This window comes from Carassius auratus, chromosome 28 (assembly GCF_003368295.1).
Source record: "Carassius auratus strain Wakin chromosome 28, ASM336829v1, whole genome shotgun sequence".
NCBI lineage: Eukaryota > Metazoa > Chordata > Actinopteri > Cypriniformes > Cyprinidae > Carassius > Carassius auratus.
In genome coordinates this window covers 12,892,315-12,916,227 of record NC_039270.1, presented here as the reverse complement: position 1 = coordinate 12,916,227, position 23,913 = coordinate 12,892,315, and the positions used below count along the sequence as shown (strand labels likewise).

Sequence of the window (23,913 nt, the reverse complement as noted above, 5' to 3'; positions counted from 1 at the left end):
TACGAAATGTAAACAATAAATACAGTTTTTGGCGCACTTAATGTGGCGTGAATCGTAAAATGCAGCTTTATTTAGGACTACTTATATTAGGACTACTTATATTACGCTTAGTGTAGTATTTAAGGTTAAAAAGAGAAAGGGTTTCAAATTCCAATGCAAAGAAGTAAATTAGAATTAGTTAACCCACTATAGGTACCTGTAAGGAAATAGTAAGTTTTTCATTTGAAGAAATATTTAGATATGATTAAACTCTAGATTTTTAAATGTGATATTTAAAAAAGTTCATACCTTCATAATGAATGCAACCAAATACAGAATTATCCCCAAGTTTAAGATGGTGTTATCATATATTATATAAATATGAGACAAATACTCACACAAAAGCATTTTTGCCCCAATATCTTGAAATGCATCATATTTGTCTTCTGTGTATCAATGCAAAATGACATACAAGCCTGAGGGTGTGGATAGTGCGTTAACTGCATTGAAATATTTGAACTGCATTAATTAATTTTAGTTAAACATATCCTTATGTGAATATTTTTTCATTTTTATATTCACTCAGATGCAAAGGCACTGGACCAGGAAGCAGCTTTCAGTTTCAATGCTGTGAGTGTGGGAGGGGAGTTATTACACCACAGAAAACTCAACATGGAGGAACACATCCACTTCCTGATGTTCAAATAATGCTGAAGATACGAAAGTCTCCTTCACGAAATGACTCTTTCAGAACATTCTAGAATCTGACTGACATCAAGCGATAAAACAGAGGAGGATGAAGAAACAGAGCTGTAAGAAGAGACAGCAGACGGGGTCGTCCTCCCATTCTAAGAAGAAGAAACAAGTCAAGAAACAAAACTCCCCCAGTAAGTCCAGAAACGATTTTTTACTAATGATGACAAAACAGTGATGAATCAAGTAGATGTTCTTTTTACACTGCCAAATGCACATTTAAACTGCCAAACATGTTATTGAGAAGATTTAAGTTTTTCAATTTTGATTTCACTTGTTTCAGAATCATCTTCAGGACAAAAAAACACTCAAAACAAATATCAACTTCCTGTTACATGTGGCTATAAAGAGGGTGTCCTGTATTTGAAAAAATATTATGATAGTAAGTGCAAAAACGTTTCTACATGTTCAAGATTTGAGTAATGTTTATTAAGAGCTACACATTTTTTTTAAATGTTTTAAGATTGTAATTCTGGAGCATTTAGAACATCCAGACGAAGCAAAGTAATTCCAGTAGTAGTTGAACATAGATCATTTTTCTGTCTTCAGAGCAGAAATGCATCTTCAGTGAGGAACAATGGTTCAAGCCCACTGAGTTTGAGAGGTTTGGAATGAAAGAGAAGAACAAAAAGTGGAGGACCAGCATCCTTTGCAGTGGGATTCCACTCCAGAAACTCATAGAGGTGCATAAGATTGGTTTCGATAACAGTTTTAACTAATGCACTAAACTGGTTTTTTTTTTTTTTTTTCGGTTAATATGGACTTGGTGATTCACGAGTAGCCGATGATCTTTTAGAAAATCATATTTTGCAAAAACACAAATGAAATAAATAACATTTCCCTGAAACAAGAATGGACACAATATAGATAATATAAACAACTACTGTCATATACAGTATACATGGGTTCATGACAAATTCTAAATTTGTTCTTTTTCTGTTCATAGGATGGATTTCTTTCAGCTTCAACCTTTAAAAAAAGCAGTGTTCAGGATGCAAAGGTTTGGCTGCTTTTCGATCATTGTAGATCTGATTTCATGGAAAACTTAACCTTTCTAGGCTGAAGCTTTCAAATGTGACTTAAGAGTGACGAAGATGTTCATCAAAATTTCGGTTGCACTTTATTTTGCAGTATGTGCACTTACAGTGTTCTTACAGTGTAAAGAAAGTACTGGTAATATAAGGTGACTACATGGGCTAGGTTCAGGGTCAGTACGTACTGTAGTTTTTACCTAATTTTTGTCATTACTATTCTAAGTACAAAGTGTGTAAATGAGTAACAGTACTGTAAAATAAAATACTACCAAAAGTTCTCCTTTCATGTTCTGCAGAAGAGAAAAAGCTATGAGGGTTTGCAAAAACAAGGTGAGTAAATGGGGGAAGATTCCTTTAAATAAGATCATTACAACAGTTTTTTAGAATAAGAAAAACTTTGTATTCTGTTTAGTGATATTTGTGTATTTGTTGTAGAATCACATGAAAAGATTGAAGACAATAAAGACGATGATGATGAAGATGAAGATGAGGACGACGCTATTGACATGAGCGTGTTTGAAGGTCCAGTCTTACCTGTTACATGTGGATCTGATTCTGGCATTCTACACAAATATCGATTTTCCACAGGTGTGTGAGTGGGAATGCTTTTATTACAGTTGTTATGAATATTAATATGTTTTCAGTGTTTTACATGCACAACTATAACATTTTTTGAAGACAAGTTATCTGTTTCCCACAAGCCAGGCTCATTGGAAATATGTGACTCTGCCTACATTTCTGCAAAACCTGAAATAACTTGCTGAAGATGTATTACGCTGCAATTTTTATCTGAGACCTCCACTAGAGGCACTATCAGGGTATTTGTAGGCAGAGTCCCGTACTGCTTTTTCTCCTACATATCAACAATGAATGTAAATTCACTGCTTGACTGCAGTGGTACAAGAATTTCGCACTCAGTTTTGACTTTATCTCAGGGCGTTGTAGGAGATGCATAAGAACTGAGGATTTCTGGCTGACACCTGAGGATTTCATCAGACTGAACAAACCAGATGGAACATGGAAGAAAGACATTGTGTCCCATGGAATGCCTCTTGGGAAGCTTATAAAGGTAAAAGAAAATACTAAATAGTAAACATTTAAAATTGTGAAAATTTCTGATTTCAATTGATTCAATTCAGAGAAACAAACAAGACATTGTGACCCCATGAGGGTCCATTAACATTGTTTTTATATTCAATATTAAATCCTAGAAAAATCTGGGAGAGGTTTAGAGATCACATATGATTATGCCTGATGTTTGCACCGTATTTATATTGATACAATTAGAGTTCTTTTTTAATGTTATTTTTAAGTGTTTACATTAAAGGGACAGCTCACTCAAATATGGAAATCTTGTCTTCATTTACTCCCCCTCATGTTGTTCCAAACCTAAATGATTTTTTTCTTCTGTTAAATGTTGGTAACCAAACTGTCAATGGTAGCCATTGACTTCCATTTTTTTGTTTTTCATACTATGCAAATGATTGTTGTTTGTTGTTGGTACACTCTTAAAAATAAACAAGTCGTTCATCAGTGGACCACTCCCAGGAAGGCGAACAAATATGTTTTCACGGATGCTTGGGCTGAACACATGGCTACAAAGATCTTGTCGTATAAAAGGTGTGAATTTCATCAACAACTTCAATCTTTTCTGGGGCCATAGACAACTTTTTAAACCAAATGGCCTCCACCCAAACAAACTTGGTGCTAGTGTGCTTAGGGAAAATATCTACTTCTTCCTCCGTCATCCTTCAGCAGAGTGTGTCTATCCATTCAGCACACACACACCGTGTCCGAGTCATCATGTGGTTGACATATCCCACAAGGACACTGATAACACCACGCAGCCAAAACAAGCACTGTTGATGGACACTATCCCAGCTGAGCCCTTACCACAGAGCTCCTCACAGACAGACTGTGATATATCAAAACAGCTACAAGATTCAGCACCCAGGCATGACTTTCTGGAAAACAGCCACCGGAAACACCAGAGACACAGCCCCGCTCACCGGACACATTATCCCTCTCTCCGGCATCTCCACTTCTTTGCTTCTCATAGAAAATAAAGGTTGATGTCCCATTTTATAAAGTGATGTGACACTTTAAAGTGACATGACATTCAGCCAAGTATGGTGACCCATACTCAAAATTTGTGCTCTGCATTTAACCCATCCAAAGTGCACACACACAGAGCAGTGAACACACACACACCCACACACACACACACTGTAAACACACCCGGAGCAGTGGGCAGCCATTGATGCTGTGGTGCCTGGGAGCAGTTGGGGGTTCCATGTCTTGCTCAAGGACACCTAAGTCATGGTATTGCCGGTCTGAGATTCGAACCCGCAACCCTAGGGTTAGGAGTCACACTCTCTAACCACCAGGCCACAACTTCCCCTCCACTAGGCCATGACTTCTCACCCACTAGCCCACTACTTCCCACACTAGGCCACGACTCCCCCCCCCCCAAATGGAAGAATTGGTGTATGCTGGGACTAAACTTTGTAACTCATTTGCTGCAAGCCCTCAGATATATACAAAAAAATGGCGGGCCCCCCATCCACTAAAGCCTGTGGGCCCAGTTCCTATGAGAGCTCTCCAACCGCTGCCACAACGCCAAGGTCCAAACCCTAAATCTGCTGAAGGTGCTAAATCTGCTGAACCTAAAACAACTGATAGCAGCTCTCAGTGATATGTTTCGGGACCCAACTATAATAGCAGCAACATTCACAAATGTTTACAGAACAAGCGGGAACCTAGTGTGCCTGTAGCTTTCTCTATTTCAGTTTTATCATGTGCTAGAAAGTCTAAGGCCTTCTCAAGCCGAAGGGCAAACTCATCTAATCTGCGGCCCATTATGCATCAAACTAAGATTGTTAAAGACACAAAGCACTGCCATCAAGTTTGCATCTTTAAACATACGCTCACTAAAATAAAAATCATTTCTAATCAATGACTTTGTAACCACAAACAATCTGGATTTTATGTTTCTAAATGAAACATGGCTAGAAGTGTCATGTACGGTGATACAAGAAGCATGGGAGAGATCCAAATGCAGGTAAAAAGGTTTATTGAGGGCAATCCAAAGGGGTAAACAGTCCAGGCAGGGTCAAAACCAGAAAATCCCAAAACATAAAAACAAAACAAGAACACACGGGAAGAGCAGACTCTGGAAGGTATCATTCATACGACAAGGACTCCGTGACAAAGACTCAGACAGACCGGGTATAAATACACAGAAGGATAATGGGGAAACTGGAGGCAGGTGAGGGAACAATCAATTAACTAAAACAAGGAGGAAGGTGACCAAATAAGGGAACAGGAAGTGATAAGATGACAGACACTGTGGGAACGGAGGACACCTAGTGGACACCCAGGGAACACAACCCAGACACTGTGACAAGAAGACAGCTGCAGTGCAACAGTCCTCAATGAAGCAACCCCTCCTAACTTCACTTACACGCAGGACTGTTAGGAGAGGTGGAGGTGTAGCTGCTCTATTTAAAGATATCTATCAATAAAAGCAAGTGTCATTTGGTCAGTACTTGGCTTTTGAATATCTAGGGATTGTGCTGAAAGGTGCTCCACACATTATGTTTATTATTATTTACAGGCCTCCAAAATACTCTCCAGCTTTTGTTGAAAAGGTCACAGAAATGCTATCAATGATTTCCTCAGAGTTTGACTGTTTTGCTATTGTGCAATATCTGAACTGATTGCACTGTATTTTCTCTGGGTTTTTTTATGTAAAATAATTTTCGAACTGTTTTTAAATTCATTTTAAATAAGTAAACTTTTTAATCATTTTAAACGTTTAAAAATTGCTTTTTATTTTTGTTATTATTTGTCTTCATAATTATTTTACTTTGTTTTATGTAAAGCACTTTGAATTACCATTGTGTACGAAATATGCTATATAAATAAACTTGCCTTCTTTAAAAGAACCATCTCTTTCTGGCCTTTTTATAATCGGAAGAACCTTCTTTTCCCGCAAAAACTTTCAGATGTTAAAGGTTCTTTATGGAACCATTTAGATAAAAATATTATTCTAAGGCATCACTGTGAATCCCCTTTATTTTCTAGTGTATGGCAAGGTCTGATCAAATGATTGTGCAGTATACACAATACTAATGTGCTTTCACATACTTTCAGAAAAGAGTTTTGGAACCACATGCAGTCAACTGTGATTGTGAGATCTGCCAAGAACCGGATCAGAACCAAGTAAGATAACTTCCCTCTCAATTACAGTCATGTCAAAGCATCAACAAGACCACCAAAATCTCATCAGAACTGCTGATGAATTTGATGAGCTGATGAGAATTTCTACAGTGTGCTCCATAACATATACAGTAGTTTATTTCTGAATGAACTCTTGTCGCAGCTGAATGATGACGTGTGTTTCGTGTGTAACTCTGATGGAGAGCTTTTGTGCTGTGACGAGTGTCCACGAGCTTTTCATTCACGCTGTCACCTACCAGCTCCAGACGGAGACTCACATGGGTAAGAGACAGAGAAATCATGCTGGATTACACAGACTAAACTGTGGCTGTGTAACACTGTGTGTTTTGTGCGTACAGAAGCCAGTGGAGCTGCACATTTTGTGTGATGAAGAAGATGGACAGTTCTAGTCAAAGAACCCAAGAGGATGTTTTGAGCAGTCCAGTCTCTCAGTACACACTGGTAAAGTTCATGCAATTTTTTAGCCCATAAAGTGGAAGTCAGTGGGGTCCAAAACAACATTTATTTCATTGTAAAGGGAAAAAATTTAACACTTAGGTATGTTTGTTGTTTGTTCTAGCACTGCCAGTATCTGCTTTTACACCTGCTACACGAGAGCAAGACTGACCTGTGTGCCAATGTAAATATCATCTGCCTGTTTGTCTGTCCTGCTCTGGATCATTTAAATATTTAAAGCTCTTATACATGGTGTACATTCATGTGACGTCTGCCCTGCGGGTGTCCAGGCTCCAGGATACAGTGAGAACATCTGTGGTCCCATGATGCTGGGCAGAGTGAGAATGAACTTGGAGAATAATGACTATCAAACAGTGCAAGAGTTTATCACAGCGATTGAATACGTTTTCCACCACTGCACCGCCAACAGGGTGAGTTTGGAAATGTAGCTAATCAATTTATTCTAAATAATTATGAATAATTAATATTTAATAAATTGATACATTTTTGATAAAAGCTTTTTTTTCTATAGACTAAATACAGTCTTTTTCCCCATTTCTTTTCCTGTAGGATAATGACTTCAGTAGAATGACCTTTAGGCTCAAGGAACTGTTTGAAACAGTCTTTAAGCCCCTGTAACATCACAACCTTAAAAAGAAGTATTTTATTAGAATGTATGATAACATTTGTGAGTATTGTACAGAAATTATAAGTTAAGGAAAATAAATTTAGACAATATTTGATGGAGTTCAGTTATAAACAATTATGTTCAGTGTGTTCAGTGTTATTTACTTGTATATAAATATATACTGGTGAGGTGGGGAATATTCATTAATATTCTTCTTAAATAATAATAATAATACAATCTCATACAATAGAAAATAGAATAAAAAATAGAAAAACTGTGTGTGTGTGTGTGTGTGCGTGTGTGTGTGTGCTCTTGTTTTTGTCACATATCAGGACACAACTCTGTATAATGACACGTGTATGACACAGGTATTACAAGGAGAGGGTGACTTATGAGGACATAAGCCATGTCCATATTTTTCAAAACGCTTATAAATCATACAGAATCAGTTTTTTTTTTTTTTTTTTTGAGAAAGTAAAAATGCAAAAAGTTTCCTGTGAGGGTTAGGGTTAGGTGTAGGGTTGGTGAAGGGCCATAGAATATACATTTTGTACAGTATAAAAACCATTACGCCTATGGGATGTCCCCACTTTTCACAAAAACAAACGTGTGTATGTGTGTGTGTTTCAGGTCATTAAATAGGCTGATCTACAAAATAATCATCCAAAGAAACTGATGTCCCTCCTTTACTTGGACCAATTTGTAGCACAGTCCATTACCATCAGCAAAAGTATTACATTATATTCTTTTTGTGAATGTTTAATCTGTTTTTATAGTTTGATTTTCGATCAGATCCACACTTCTATCCTTCATCTCTCATTTGATCCTGTCAAAATAAATATGGCACTACCCTGGCTTATATGTGTCAAGAGTGTGTAGGAAGGAGATACCAATCAGACCGCTCATGGTGGTGAAATCCCTCCATTTCATGCTATTCAAATTATGCAGATGATTCTTTTATAAAATTACTGTGTCTTACAATGATTTCTAATGTCAGTTTCCCTTTGTGTGCCAGTACATAGGTTAGAGAGGGGGTAAAAAAAGCATTTTTTTTTTTGTAAAGCAAAAATTTATATGTCCAGAATCATAGAGACAATGGCATAGGCCTAAATTATAATCCTAGAATGAAATTTTTTTTCATGTTATCCGATTTTTTAACAACAAATATATTTTGTACCAAAGGCGGCGTTTTGCCCTGTTTAGCGTTTTTATATTTTTTATATGTTATATATATTCTATATGTTGATGCTAACTGGATAGCTAACTACCTGATGCTAACTTAAGGTCATTTTAAATATGAAGTTCACATATATTTATTCAACCACCTAGTTGGTATACATTTGATGGAAAAACAGAGTTACTACAGTGGGGGCGTTTTACCCCACAGACTAGGTTTAAAAATAAAATTACATTCTGAAAAAAAAATTTAGGCTAATTATATTTTTCTTAACACGTAGGTTACTCCCTATTTACAGCCCTTATTCGCATAGGTCTAACCTTGATATTGTACACACACGCACACACACACAAAAAAAATTTTCTTGCTGCTGAAATTTGGATCACTCTCTGTAAAATCTTTTTTCTCTCAGGTAGTCTACATCACCAGTGTACACTTCTGCATCACTATTGTCAACGCAGTCAAAAGCAACAACAAAAATGTATCCTGACCATTGTGGGGAAAACCAGTAGGAATTCATTTTGACCCCGCTATATAATACACGCTTTGAGGCATTTTAAAGTTAGTTTGCCTGCACCAAAGTGTAAACAAAAGAAAAAGGTCATGAATCCCAACTTCGCACATCCCTGACGGATTTAACAAGAACTGGAAAAATGGTAGTCACTATTAGTTTCGTTTCGTTTCTCTTACTGTAAGTTTCATTTCTGAGTTCTCCGAGTGAGTGAAGCGAGTGAGGTGAGGTCAGTTTATCCTCCAGTCTCTGGAATCATCTGACGGTACGTGTTATAATCTGACTTCTTTATCTTTTGCGATTAACGATATTTTATACCCCGGAGTCCGCGATTTATATTTACACCATGTTACATTACATTGTGTTTTGTACTTCATTTAATGTATGAATTTATTTTAAATACCGAATGCAAACTAAATGAATAAAAACGCACAAAAACAAATACTTAAGTAAACAATTGCAGCAGAAACAGCGTCTCAAAAGATTGACAGTTCCAAAGCCACTAGCAGAAGTTTCTAGGATGGATAAAAGTTTGATTTTCTTATTGGCAGGCAGGTGTTTGTTAATAATTTATTATGTTTACATTTGATATCTGTACCAGTAGGCTACAGCAGGTCCAGCAATCTGCTTTCTCCAGGGCCCTTTGTCTCACAGCAAATAGTAGTAGGCTACAAGTCATCAACACACTGAAGGATACAAATGAATTACGCTCAGACATTACCTAAGAAAATCATGGAAGCTCTGCTTGTTCTTCTTATTTGCCTGTGTGGGTGAGGTTAAAAGACTGGTGCAATATAATAGACTGAACAGTAAGAGGTGAATATTTCATTTGGCTGTGTGCCAAAGGTAAGGTGGCAGGTGTGTTGTGTTGTTTTTCAAAATATTATGCTAATAACAATGTTGGTCACTGTACACATAGGCTACTTTTAATATGTTGTACTATTGGCAATGGTGATTAAGAGCTATATATATATTTTTTATTTATTCCAGTTTTTAGAAAATGAAGGTTCCATAAAAATAGCGTTGGTGAAATTTAAGTAAACATTTTTAAAATGTTGCAATCACAATTGAGGTTTTACACATTAAATTATGTCAGAGCTAGAGCCTCTTCCTCAAATCTTGATTATTAGACAAGTGTTGGTTGTAAGTTTTTTTTTTGTCTGTAAGCAGATGACAGCGTTGATCTGGATGTGCAAGTATTCATATCATGTGACATATAGTGATAATGCATGCAACTGCACTTCCTGTTGTGTTTGCATTTATAGAGTATGAATTATCTTTTAGTAAATCAGCTTTTGATTTTCTTTAATAGTATCAGGCTGACTTGTATGGCTTTTTTTTTTGCCTCATTTTTTTCAGTCAATCACAGTGCTCTCTGATGCAGTTATCCTGATTTAAGCTGGAGAAGGGATCGGTCTGATCTACTGTAGGACATCATCATGGGTAAGCAAACAAATCCATAATCATCATCTTTATGACCAATTTAGTGAACACATTGTCTTTGCACATGCAAGCTAAAGTATTATATTTTCATGTTACAGGTTCTCTTTTATCAAAGGCTGATAATAAAGACATTACAAAAACGTCTACACATTGTCAGGAATCAGCACTAAGGAAAAGAAAGAGTAACGAGTCATTCCAAGAGAGTAAGTGCAATTTCTTTCTAACTTACATTTTGTTTTAATGCATATAAGGAAGGTTGACCATTAGCTCATCTGCACTGACAGATTTCACAAATATTAAACACAGTTAAACAGGCAATATTTCTAAATCTTGTTTTTATCCCTGAATTTATTCATTAGACAATTGAGGAATAAACCATTCATTATAAAGAGGCAAATGAACACAAGACATACTTGTAATATGAGGTTTAGTACAAGCTAGATAGGAAGACATCAAGGAAAGAGAATGCAAAGATATATATATATATATATTTTTTTTTTTATTTAGAATGAAGTCAAATGGGAATAAAAGAAATGAGTTTTTAGGTGTCGCTTGAAAAATATAGATAAAGAGAGGTGTGACATGGGCCCTTTTGGACTCGTTGAAGACCAGGCTTGGCACTGCAGTATAGGGCTGAAATGATTAGTTTACATTACATTATCCACAACAACATTTTGTTGAAGACATTTTTTTTGTCAAGTTGTCATTTGATCTCATATGACCTGATGTAAGTCTGCAACAATGCGGTTAGACCAGTGTGGGACTGTAGTGCAAGATTGTAATTCGGCCCTCCTGCATGCAATTCAAGAGAAGAAGACAGGCAGGGAAACCTTTATGGGGCCCTAAGCAGAATTTTATTTTATTTTTTGCAAATATGACTGATTATTGTCAGTGCTTGGTTATTCGCACACTATAAATCTAACAAACCCATTATCAGTTTTATTTGCTGTAGCTGTTTTGATTACATCATACCAATGTTTTTACCCTTCTATGATTTTTAACTGTAACAGTAGCAAACTTACAAGAGACGTCAGGTGTTATTTTGCACTTTAACATTTAAAGTCTTACACTAAGTGGCATGTGTAGTGTGGTGTACTGAAAACTAGCTAAATAAACCAGGAGACAGTGCATTTACAGAGCAAAATTTTATTTTAACAACATAAATTATCATAAACAGTAGCAAGCAGTCTGTACATAAAAAACAACAACTCTAAATAAAAAATTGGCTAAATGAGACATTATGATAATTGCATTTAATAGTAAAGACCCCAAAGGTAGGCTAAGGTAAATAATGTTAAGCTGTTAGGTGCCAATTTTATGAAACAGAATTGTTGTATTACAAAAATATATACCAGGAAAGTTTTTTTTTTTTTTTTACACAGAAGACAAAAACGTATTATTATATTATATAATTATATTATATCAGGGTTGCCATTTGCCAACATTGGTTGCCTGGCTGGAGTGAGATGCATGACTATATATATATATATACAAGACTTTTAAGATGAAAATGATACCACTGTTAACACTAGATGGCAGCACAGGATCAATCATCAACTCAATATTAGCTTGGCTTTATTATAAAATGACTACTGTACCAAATTTTTGTACTTTAATGTACTAAAGTATGAAAAAATGAGTTAATTATTAATGGTATAATAATTAAATAATAATGCATTAAGTATTTTATATTTAACAGTAGCTGCTAAATATATTCAGCCAGCAGACTTGTCGCTGCTGTAGTGAGTGACATGACATTCAGCCAAGTATGGTCACCCATACTCAGAATTCATGCTCTGCATTTAACCCATCCAAAGTGCACACACACAGCAGTGAACACACACCCGAAGCAGTGGGCAGCCATTTATGCTGCGGCACCCGGGAGGATTAGCACCCTAATCCAACTTTGCAAGAACAGTCAGGTGCTTGTCACAGCCTTTAAGTATGTTTTCATATTTAAAGGATTTTATCTAAATCTAAATCCCAAATGCAGACGTGGTTATATTTTAACGTGGTGTGATATGCAAGGTAAGATAAAAACACAGTATAAGTCATTATAATCAGTAATTGTGTCCCCATTTAATGCAACAAATGCCTCATTTGTAATGGGTTTTATTGGTTTTGTCTCATCACGCTGGGACACAACACCACAGTATGGTGAGGGGCGTAACATTTCCATCACACGCTTGAGGCATTCGGCCAATCACAAAGCACTGGATAGCTGGCCAATCAGAGCACACCTCGCTTTACAGACCGATGAGCTTTGTAAAAATCAACATGCTTCAGAAAGGCAGGGCATAGAGGAGCAAAAATAATGCACATTATATGGAACATAATTAGTTTTTTTAACCTTAAACCGCATAAACACATTGCATTACAAATACACAATATAATGTTATTTTTAGCAACATCATATAACCCCTTTAAAGCCACTAAATCCTAATGTAATATGTCTCAAAACACACTACAGAATACCATTATTTAATGGTTTTAATGGTAAAAAGTTGATGTTTTGTAATGGTATTTGTAGTGGAAACCATTAGAATTTCTGTGATGGTTTCTATTGTTTTTGTCAGCAGGGTCACCAAGGCTTTTGTGATGTTATTTTGCCATAAATGTGACATGATTGCTGTAATGTGAGATCGTATCGACTGTTTGCAATCGTGGTGGGCCTATTTGGGAGAAAATCCAGGGCCGTTTTTCACTCCCAGTCTGTCTCTGAGTTGAACTACAGTCTCTTTAGTAAAACCATGGTTCATTTTCATTAGGGACTGCCAGTGACAGGCTGTTGCATGCATAAAATACAATACATTCTAGCAGTGTATGATTTATATTACATTACAGAATAGAACATGATCAATATGAACCTTAATGTAGGCTATAATTTAAATAAATTTAATTGCACAAATTATGTAGTCTACCATTTCAGTTTGTTTATTGTGAAATAACTCAAACACACGTTTTTTTCTGTCATCATTCTGTATCCTACACAGTGATTTGCTAACAGGTTTTTTTTTGTCCAATTCAATGCATATTGTAAGTAATATTGTAATACATTACATTTTACATTTATTCATTTAGCTGACACTTTTATCCAAAGCGACTTACAATTGCTATGTATGTCAGAGGTCGCACGCCTCTGGAGCAACTAAGGGTTAAGTGTCTTGCTCAGGGACACATTGGTGTCTCACAGTGGATTCAAACCCGGGTCTCTTACACCAAAGACATGTGTCTTATACACTGCGCCAACACCACCCCCACATTACTTTATTTGAGTATCGATACTTTCAATATATTGATATATCGATATTAGGGATCGGTACACCCATCCCTACTTCAGACCAAGCACAACCAAATCTGCCAAAAACTGAAAAATCTGATCTGAAATAATCGATTAGTCATTCTAATAATTGTTAGATTAATCGATGATCAAAATAATAATTTGTTGCAGCCCTACTGCAATAGCACTATACATAAATAGCAACAGCTGACTAATTCAAGACATTAATTAAGGACTTCCAGAACACAAGAATTCATAATTTAAGAATTCAGATTTTATGATTACACATGTTTTTTAGTTTTTTTTTGTGAGCAGAAGTTGAGCAATTGTAATTGGTTTAATTTCTGTTACAGCAACTTTAAAAAAACAAAGAAGTGACTTTGCCCCAGAGAGTAAGTACAACCGTATGACTAAACATTTGATATCTCCTTTTTCCATCAGAGTAATAGTTTATATATATATATATATATATATATATATATATATATATATATATATATATATATATATTCTATATAGCATAGTATCATTTCAACAATAAGTTTTATATTATTGATTAACATTAACAGATGTTTAACATTAACAGATGTTTATCAAATGTTTACACACAGAAAAACTTTATTTCTCTACTGTCTTGGCTTTGTATTTTAGGCAGTCAATTTCGATTGAAACCAGGCAATAACAAGGTAAAATTCTATCCCACAAATACACTACATAGCAGATTATAAAAATAAGTTGATGATATACAGCTTTCCCTCTAAGTGACAGATTACATTTAAATTTTAACTTTAAAGGGTTGTTTCACCCAAACATGAATATTTTACCATTAATGCTCACCCTTATGTCATTCCAAACCTGTTTGACTTTCATTCATCTTTAAAACACAATTATTATTATTACTTTTTTTATGAAATCCGAGAGCTTTCTGGGTGTTCTGTGGTTTGGAATGACATGAGAATAATTAAAGAAATTTCATTTTCTATTTCTTTACTATTTATGCAGCATTTGTGAACTTCATTGATTAGACTTCATTTCACATAAATTGAATACATTTTTAATTTATTTGATTAAATATGAATATAGGATATGAACAGCTCTTTTCTATTTTCTCAGGGAAAAGACACTGAACATGGAGTGAAGGGGCTAGCCCAATATGAAGACAAAGAAAGCTGTAAACGGGAAAACATCAATCAACTCGTTGGTAGGCTTAATCTCTTGGGCAAGTTCCACAGCAAACTAAAATCACACACCTTCCTGCAGGTATCTGCCCCTTCATTACAGAGGTATGAACCTTGTGAGGAGAGGAACATGGTTCAAACTTATATACAAAGACTCCTGATGACAGATTACAGAGCAAGATACATCCCAGTAAAAGAAAAACCCAGTGAGGTGTTCAACACACAAAGAACCATGGCGTTAGATAAAGGAAAGACCGATGCTTTTGAGAAAATTTTCAAGAGGTCTGCACCTGAACAAACAAATGAACAGAGAATCCAGCCCATTCACCCAATGGACATTCAGATGATAGTGTACCTCTATGCAGATCATTTCCTACGTCAGCTCATGGTAACAAAACTCTCACAGTGCCAATATGCTCTTCCTCTGCTTGTGCCCAATCCATTCACCCAAGAGATTGAATTTCCCCTGTGGACCTTCCGACAAATCAAGAAAAGTTGGAAGTCACACAAAAGAAACATTAGCAAAAACCAGACAATCCCCCAGGCTGGGACACCTATGGTTGCATTTTTTAGGTTTTCCGAAGTTTCTGCATCCAAATCTGAATTAATGAACAATCTGCTCAATGAACGGCATAACACATTCTTTCACAGAAACTGTTGTGGAAGCAGCAAATCCCGCCTGCTGATGGATGGAGTGGTTGAGATCGCCTGGTACTGTCCGTCGGGAGATAAAAACGATAAATTCACAGACTGTGTTGCATTCTGTAATCTTCATGGTGATGCTCAATCTCATGAGACACAGCTAAAAATTCTGACTAAAGACTCTTCAATAAATGTAGTGCTTTTGCCAAATCTTGATAAGAGTGACAAAAGTATGGCAATGGTGGAAACGCTCTACAGCAGCACAAAGCCTCTCATTTGCCTTCTGACTGAAGATGACTCAGGTGTTAAAAAGCTACAGGAAGGCAAATATACAATTGGCCTGAAACAAAGAAATAAATCTGATGTATCTGAGGATGTCAGAAGAGCCATCAAAGACTGCCTCTCAAAACCACTGTCAGTTTTTAAACTTATGAATATTGGCAAACACACAGGAATCAAAGTAGACGAGAATGACGATGACTGCAGGGGAGGAAAGAAGACAGCAGAGTGGATGATAAGACTGCTGGAGGGGAAGGAACTGTTCAACATCAAAGAAACATTTCTGCCTTGTCAGGGAAAACTGTGGCACGACTGGTGTCTGAAGAACAAAGAACTGCATCGACCTCAAGGGGATAACATCGAAATGCACAATAGCCAAAAACAAACAGAAATGCACAAGATCCGGGAGCAGCAGAAAGCATCTGGCGTCAGTAATTTCATGAAGTTGTTTATTGATCAAATTTATTCCAGAAACGTTGACGAGAAGACGTATTTCCTTAAATGGCTTGGGATCCTTCTGGATGAGTACACTTCAGAAGACCTCTCCGTTCTTCATCACACATATGATGAAAAATGGTCAAAAGTGCTGGATTTGAAAAAGAAACACAATAAATCTGAACATCTCGCAGTAGAACAGTCACAACTAGAGATGCTCTCTGAGAAACTCAATGCAGCAACATTTGGCTTGGAACATATCCTTCGTGAAATCGGGCAGATATATGAATCAGATGTATGTGTTAAGAAAAATACAGGATCTAGATGTAAAATAGACGTCAGGTCTCTCCCACGGATTGTAGCAGAGCTCATGATCTCTGGATACCCACTGGAGCTGATGGATGGTGATGCAGCTCATGTGCCTCTGATTTGGGTTCAAGCAGTTTTAGGGGAACTTATCAAAATCCTGGGAGACCAGAGAGTCTTCGTGTTGTCTGTTTTAGGGATTCAGAGCACTGGGAAATCCACCATGCTGAATGCCATGTTTGGACTGCAGTTTGCAGTCAGCGCTGGAAGGTGCACCAGAGGAGCCTTCATGCAGCTGGTCAAGGTGTCTGAAGAACTGAGAAAACAGTTCGACTACATTCTTGTCGTAGATACTGAGGGTCTTCGAGCTCTGGAGTTGGCTGGCAGGTCAACGAGAAATCATGATAATGAAATGGCAACGTTTGTTGTTGGTCTCGGAAACATGACTCTGATCAATATCTTTGGTGAGAATCCAGCTGAGATGCAGGACATCCTTCAGATTGTTGTTCAAGCCTTCCTGAGGATGAAGAAGGTACGCCTGAACCCCAGCTGCATGTTTGTGCATCAGAATGTTGGAGACATCACAGCAGGTGAGAAGAACATGGTAGGGAAAAGGCGCTTGCAGGAGAAACTAGATGAAATGACTCAACTAGCTGCTAAAGAAGAAGTCTGTGATGCAGAATGTTTCAGTGATGTCATCAAATTTGATATAAAGACTGATGTGAGGTATTTTGCGCAGCTCTGGGAAGGCAGCCCACCCATGGCACCACCCAATCCATGCTACAGTGAAAATGTGCAGGAGCTTAAGAGCACCATTCTGTCCCATGCCTCGCAATGTAGTGGTGTAACACTGACACAATTCAGAGATCGTATTGGAGACCTCTGGAACGCTCTTCTGAATGAAAACTTTGTTTTCAGCTTCAAGAATACTTTGGAAATTGTCACATACAGGAAACTGGAGGAGGAGTATGCGAAGTGGACCTGGAGTCTCAGAAGTGCCATGTTGGAGACTGAAGACAAATTGCACAACAGAATCAACAACAGACAACTGCAAAAAGTTGAAATTAGAGAACTGGAAGAGGTGATGGCAAAGACTTTTGAAGAGGTGAAAAGCTCCATGAAACATTACTTCGAAGAACACAAAGAAAAGGAAATGCTGATCCAGTGGAAACTGAAATTCCAGGAGAAAATCAAGCACCTTCATGGGGAGCTTGTGAGAGATGCAAAGAGGAAGCTGGAGAACATAATCTCTCAAAAGGAAGCTCTCACCAAACTGGATGGAAAGAAAACACTGCATGAAAGAAGACTCCTAGAGAAGAGTAAAGAGCTTGCATTCAGTCTTAAGCACACTGCTCTGGATGAGAATGAGTTGAGAAGACTGTTTGAATCAGTTTGGGAAAAGTGGGTCTCTGAGCTGACAGCAGATGTTCCACCTTTTAAAGAAATCAACATAGAAAATGATGTAATTACAATCTTAAATGAAATGCATGAAGCAGCACTTGTGCGAAGCAGATTGAATACGTTTGGAAACATCTTTCAAGTGTCTGATTTTATCATGTATGTAAATCCCATCAAAAAAGCTGGCAGAAATCCCAATGTTACTTCCCTGTTACCCCCAGAAGAGCAAGACTCAATAAAACAACTGATGCACAATGTCCTTCGTCAAACCGAGTATCGGGTGAAGTCTAAATCAGTTGCAAAGACTGGTTATAATTCAAGTTATATACAGGAAATTGCACAACTTGTAAAAGATTCCGTTGGAGGGCACAAGTGCATGTACACAAAATATGAGTTCAAAAAAGAGTTCATTGTTGATTTGACACTTTATATGTGCCAACAGTCAGGTATGAGGTTTGCAGAACTTCATCAGGTTTTCAGAGAGGCTAATGATCCCTGGATTTATTTAGAAAAGAAGAAACCAGAATACTACAGCGTCTTCCAGGGATTCTGCAAAGGTGCAACATCTGCCGCCGTATTTGGCGCCTTGATTTGTAGTGAGCTGAAAATACCCATTCTCCAGAGTGTCTACAACAAGACTGCAAACGATCTAGCAGGAGAGATGCGGACCAATATTCCAGCTTTCAAAGGCAACAGGTCAAACCTGGAGAAACACATTCTTAAAGCACTAGCAGAGGAGGAGGACTTTTACAAATTCATGAAGTACATTCATCATCCCAGGGAGCACTTTGAAGATTTCATCCTTTGTGAAGTGAAAGCATATATAACAGAGGGTAACTCCTCATCTGTTGCAATGATTAAAGGGAACATCAGACACAAGGAGCAATGTGTCATCACAGCTGCTGAGAGAGCAACAGCTGAAGTCTTGAGTAAAGGTGGAGATGCCAATATGTGGCTGGAGATCTTCTCAGACTGTCTGAAAGACGAGCTTGAATACAATAAAGAACATCTCACTGGCAACTGCTGTCAGGACATTACTGACTTTGAACTTCTGGAAGAGGTTGTGAAAAGAGAACTTCGCCCCATCACAGAAGAGTTGAATAGACACTTAACTAATCTCTCTGATATTGAAATGGCAATGTTCAGGAAACCACCAGATGAGATATTGATTGAACATTTCTGTCAGTGCTGCTGGGTCAAATGTCCTTTCTGTAAAGTTGTCTGTGTTAACACAATGGAGGACCATCCTGGAGATCATATTGCTCCCTTCCATCGTAACTGTGGGATGAAAGGGATGATTTACAGAGGTACAAATAATCTTACTGTTTCATTCTGCACATCTTCAGTGGCAAGTGATAGTCAATCCTTTTACCCAAATTCTGAATCAGATGAAAAGGTTTTATGGAGGGAGTACAGAACAGCAGGTCCAGAGTTTGAGAACTGGTCCATCACGCCTGATCTCTCAGAGCTGCCATACTGGAAGTGGTTTGTGTGTCGATTCCAGGATTACTTGGAAAAGTATTATAACAAAACTTTCAGCGGTTGTGGTACGATTCCAAATGAATGGAGATCTTATACAAAAGAGCAAGCTATAGAGAGTTTGGAGAAATACCTGTAAGTTTAATCACTGCCTTAACCTGTTAACTGTCACTCACATTTTTGAAGATAGACTTGAATGTGCATGATACAAACCTAAATTTTTATAATTCATGACTGAAAAATTTTTGTAACATGATTTTGATGTGCCATTTACATGGTAATGCAATGTCTGATTTTAAAATGGGTTTTAAACGATGAATTTTGAGATTTTATGTTTTCAAGTGATATATAACTTCTGATTATTTCTAAAATGTGAGAGAGAAAAAGGCAACGAGGAAGTCTTTTTTTTTAAACAAAGGTAAAGCTCCTGTTGTTATGTAGATCTCTGAGGGTGCACTCTTGTCATAAATTCATCTATTACTTTTCCTACATAATTATTAACAAAAAATATTGGTATAATATATATTTGGGAGTCTTAGACCTTTCCAACGATATATAGTTTGTCAAGATTAGATTAAATTTGATTGTAATATAGTATAGTCAACGTAGGCGTCCCGTATACGGGACGGGGTGACATTTCACAGGTTAAATTTTAAATAAACTCAAAGTGGAAGCAAAGTGTCTTGTAGGGACGGAGTTTAATGCCAATAAGTTTTGTTGTTTTTACTACTTAATAGAGGCCTTTTAATATAATTTTATGAAATGATGCCAAATTTTTAATTATTTTATACAGACATTATCATGTGTAGCATTATCCCTCTTGAATGTTCAGATGTTTTGACTGTTCTTTCTTTCTTTTTTCAATTAAATAATTAGAAAAAAGTTTGTCAACTTTTTGTAGCTGTGGATTTTACTAACTTTGTTACCTTTACCATCACATTACTATTCACATTATTAAAAGAAATTATAATGTACTGTTTACGTCTATAACTGTAATAAAGACATTTTCTTGAGCTTTATTAATTAGTCAATTATCTGCGGGAAAAATATCCTTTTAGGTTTACCTTATTTTGTTTTCAAACTATTTTTTCTTTGCTTTAATAACTGCTGACTGACTCGTGGCTGAAGTTTGAAGTCATCTGAGACCATTTTGATTGTTTTACTGTCATTAACAGAAGAGGACAGCATTAAAATAAGTAACAGAATTACAGCAAACTGGTTACAGGGCTATTCATATTTTCATAGCATTAGAGATGAATGACAATTTAATAGTATAAATAAAAATAAAAAAAACGTAAAAGTATCATGGGAACAGTAGCATCTTGTTTAATTACACTTCTGTGGTAAGTAAAATGTTAACATTTTATATAATCAGTGACAAAATGTTTATTACCTATGTAACCAGTTAATGAGATACTAAATTAAAACAGCACAACCTGTGGCCTGTAGCAACTCAGAGTTGCAAATTTTTGAGTCGACAAAACTTGATAAAGCCACCCTGGTTCAGGTTTACTGGGCTCACAAAGCTCGATATAAACATTCTCTCACAACTAAAAGTTTGAACCAGAGTTTGTGATTAGGCTTGTTTGCGATACACTTCACCTCACCTCACACTATAAATCTAACAAACCCATTATCAGTTTTATTTGCTGTAGCTGTTTTGCTTACACCATACCAATGTTTTTACCCTTCAATGATTTTTAACTGTAACAGTAGCAAACTTACAAGAGACGTCAGGTGTTAATTTGCACTTAAACATTTAAAGTCTTACACTAAGTGGCATGTGTAGTGTGGTGTACTGAAAAGTAGCTAAATTATCCAGCTGTTACAAATGCTGTGTATGCTGGCGTGGAGATCAAGTTCACGAGGAGGGCATAAATCAAAAGAGGAGTTTAATCAGCATCAATAACATTATCAGAGGTAACATAGACAATCGCGGACAAGGAGGAACCAAACAGACAGGGTTTTAAACACAAGGGAGGTAATCTGGGGAATTGAAAACAGGTGGGGATTTAATCATTTAACCAAACAAGAAACGGGGCATGACAAAATAGGGAAACAGAAAATCCATTAACATAACATTTTGCCACCTCCCGGAACGGTGTGTCCTCGCACCGAAAGAGAAATTCCAGCGGAGGGAGGGTGGGGGATCTGGAGGCCGAGAGGGGGAGGCAAGGTGTAGGCAATGTAGAGGAAGCATGTAGCATGGAACAAGGAGTAGACAGAGGGAGGAGCCAGGGAGGAGCCCGGAACAGGAGAAGCAAGAGGGTCCACCAGAGACCAGCCAAGATGACCCACGGTGGAGTTGATGGCGGGAGGAGCCATGGTGGAAGAGGAGCCGACAACACCAGGGGTTCGACTGATGGAGACTGCGCCGGTGGATCAGGAGCCCAGGTTGGAGCCAAGCTGATGGAGAAACAGGGTGAAGCCGAGGATCCGGAGGGCCAAGGCGGAGCAGAAGGCTCTGGCGACCAAGGCGGAGGCGGGGCCCTGGAAGAACACTGCAGAGCCGGAGTGACTGAGGATGGAGGTGGAACCAGAGGGAAGGAGGAGCCTGACAGAGCTGGAGGGATGGAGTGACGAGGCGAAGCCAGACGAATGGAATCCCGAGGCAGCAGATGGTCGACGACTGACCAAGGTGGAGCTGGAGGGACGAGGGAACCCGGTGGAGCTGGAGGGACGAAGGAAACCGGTGGAGCTGGTGGGATGCCGGGCCACAGTGGTGACGAGGGAGCTACGAGCCAAGGCGGAGCCGCTGGGTCGAAGGACCGAGGCGGAGTCCAGGGTTCGGAGGCTGGAGGCGGAGACAGGGAATCCTTATGCCAAGGTGGAGCTGGAGACTGGAAGTCCCGAGGCTGACTGGAGCGCCCAGATGGCGCTGACTGAAGGTGAGCTGTGGGACTGACTGGCACCAGCGGAGATGAGGTTGAGGAAACTGGCTGGTCTAGGAGGAGGTGAGAGAGGGAAGCGGGAGGAAACACAGGAGGCTCAAGGCTGGATAGAACCAGCAGAGAAACAGGAGATATAGGGCTGGACTGAACCAACGGAAGTGGAGCAGAGGAACAGACTGGTCTAGGAGGAGGTGGGAGAGGGAGGTTGGGAAGGATTACAGGGGGATCAGGGCTGGACGGAACCAGCAGAGACACAGGAGATTCAGGAAGATTTAAGATAAAAAGATATAAAATTACTACTGTTTACACTAGATGGCAGCACAGGATCCATCATCAACTCAGTATTTGCTTGGCTTTATTATAAAATAGAACACTAAAATGTACTTTTAGCGTTCTAAATTAGGAATAAATAAGTTAATTATTAATGGTATAATAATTAAATAATAATGCATTAAGTATTTTATATTTAACTGTAGGAGCTGCTAAATATATTCAGCCAGCAGACTTGTCGCTGCTGTAGGATTGTTACTCTGAATTTACTCTATTCTCTATAAAGTTAAGACTCATCCACACCCTCCTAAAACGCCTCGCTTAAACACGCCCCCTACATCACTGTATGGGAAGATGTGCTTAAAACCACCCAAATATTCAGGCAAAGAAAGAAGGTGGACACAACTAGAAATCAGTGGTTAAGTTGTATTTACAACACTATTTCAGAACAGTTCAACCCAAATATTCAGATGTGTGCAGCACATTTTACAGAGGACTGTTCCCTGAACCCAAGAGAATTGTTTCTATAAAGTGCAAAAGGTTGCTGGTCGTCGATACTGAGGGTCTTCGAGCTCTGGAGTTGGCTGGCAGGTCAACAAGAAATCATGATAATGAAATGGCAACGTTTGTTGTTGGTCTCGGAAACATGACTCTGATCAATATCTTTGGTGAGAATCCAGCTGAGATGCAGGACATCCTTCAGATTGTTGTTCAAGCCTTCCTGAGGATGAAGAAGGTACGCCTGAACCCCAGCTGCATGTTTGTGCATCAGAATGTTGGAGACATCAAAGCAGGTGAGAAGAACATGCCTGTTGTCAGTGCTTAATTTGTAAATTGCGAGGTCCTGGCATCACTTTATTTGACCAACTTAGTTGAATTACAGCTTGCATCAGTAGCTTTTATAATGTGCACGCACTCTAAAAAAATCATGGGTTACTTTATTTCAAACCAATTATTATTATTATATTTTTTGTGTGTGTGTGTGTTTGGGTAGTTCTTGTGTAAACCAGCTCCTGGGACAGGACAGTCCCAACAACAGAGGGGTCATAATGATATTTTGCTACCTCTTCAGGTAAAGAGTAGCTGCTGTTCTGTCATATATATATATATATATATATATATATATATATATAAATAAATATAAGCTATAACCATGACTGTGGTTATAGCTTTTAAGAGTATGATGATTTATAACAATGAACACGTTGCACCCACTTTTACATTCTCATAGTTATAATATATTATAAGTCTCATATCTTGCCATTTTTTTGATCCTACTTTACCTAAAGCGGTCAAAGACTACTTATAAGTACTACTACTACTAATAATAATAATAATAAATGATCTCAAACAGCCATAAGATCAGATTTCAGATCAGATGAATGTGTATTGACACATTTGCTTTGAACTATTTTTATTGTAATATCGGTTTAGATGCTACTGTAAATATATGCATTATATAACACTTTTTTTGATGGTCAAGCAACCAATAAACTGATGTGTCACAACAGATAAGTGTCTTTGCAAGTAATTGACATTTAAAATTAACATTT

The 23,913-nt window shown here is 37.7% G+C and overlaps 2 protein-coding genes across 4 annotated transcripts; both read left to right on the top strand.

Moving 5' to 3' along the window:
* Window positions 1-635: 635 nt before the first annotated feature.
* On the top strand, window positions 636-7,801 carry sp100.4 (SP110 nuclear antigen, tandem duplicate 4). 2 transcript variants are annotated; one of them, XM_026207873.1, is made up of 13 exons: window positions 636-866; window positions 1,016-1,114; window positions 1,282-1,415; window positions 1,679-1,732; window positions 2,063-2,096; window positions 2,202-2,354; window positions 2,702-2,835; window positions 5,922-5,990; window positions 6,151-6,269; window positions 6,347-6,449; window positions 6,568-6,627; window positions 6,734-6,874; window positions 7,702-7,801. In XM_026207873.1, exons 1-13 carry the CDS (start codon window positions 776-778, stop codon window positions 7,711-7,713), a joined length of 1,203 nt encoding a protein of 400 aa, XP_026063658.1. In that variant the 5' UTR covers window positions 636-775; the 3' UTR covers window positions 7,714-7,801. The 2 variants fall into 2 exon arrangements, with proteins under 2 accessions (XP_026063658.1, XP_026063656.1); XM_026207871.1 differs by lacking the exon at window positions 7,702-7,801 and adding an exon at window positions 7,014-7,287.
* On the top strand, window positions 7,724-19,474 carry LOC113046830 (interferon-induced very large GTPase 1). Of its 2 annotated transcripts, none has more exons than XM_026207870.1 (6): window positions 7,724-7,801; window positions 10,119-10,202; window positions 10,301-10,405; window positions 13,836-13,874; window positions 14,134-14,168; window positions 14,596-19,474. In XM_026207870.1, exons 2-6 carry the CDS (start codon window positions 10,199-10,201, stop codon window positions 19,336-19,338), a joined length of 4,926 nt encoding a protein of 1,641 aa, XP_026063655.1. In that variant the 5' UTR covers window positions 7,724-7,801; window positions 10,119-10,198; the 3' UTR covers window positions 19,339-19,474. The 2 variants fall into 2 exon arrangements, with proteins under 2 accessions (XP_026063655.1, XP_026063654.1); XM_026207869.1 differs by lacking the exon at window positions 7,724-7,801 and adding an exon at window positions 8,693-9,024.
* Window positions 19,475-23,913: the final 4,439 nt, after the last annotated feature.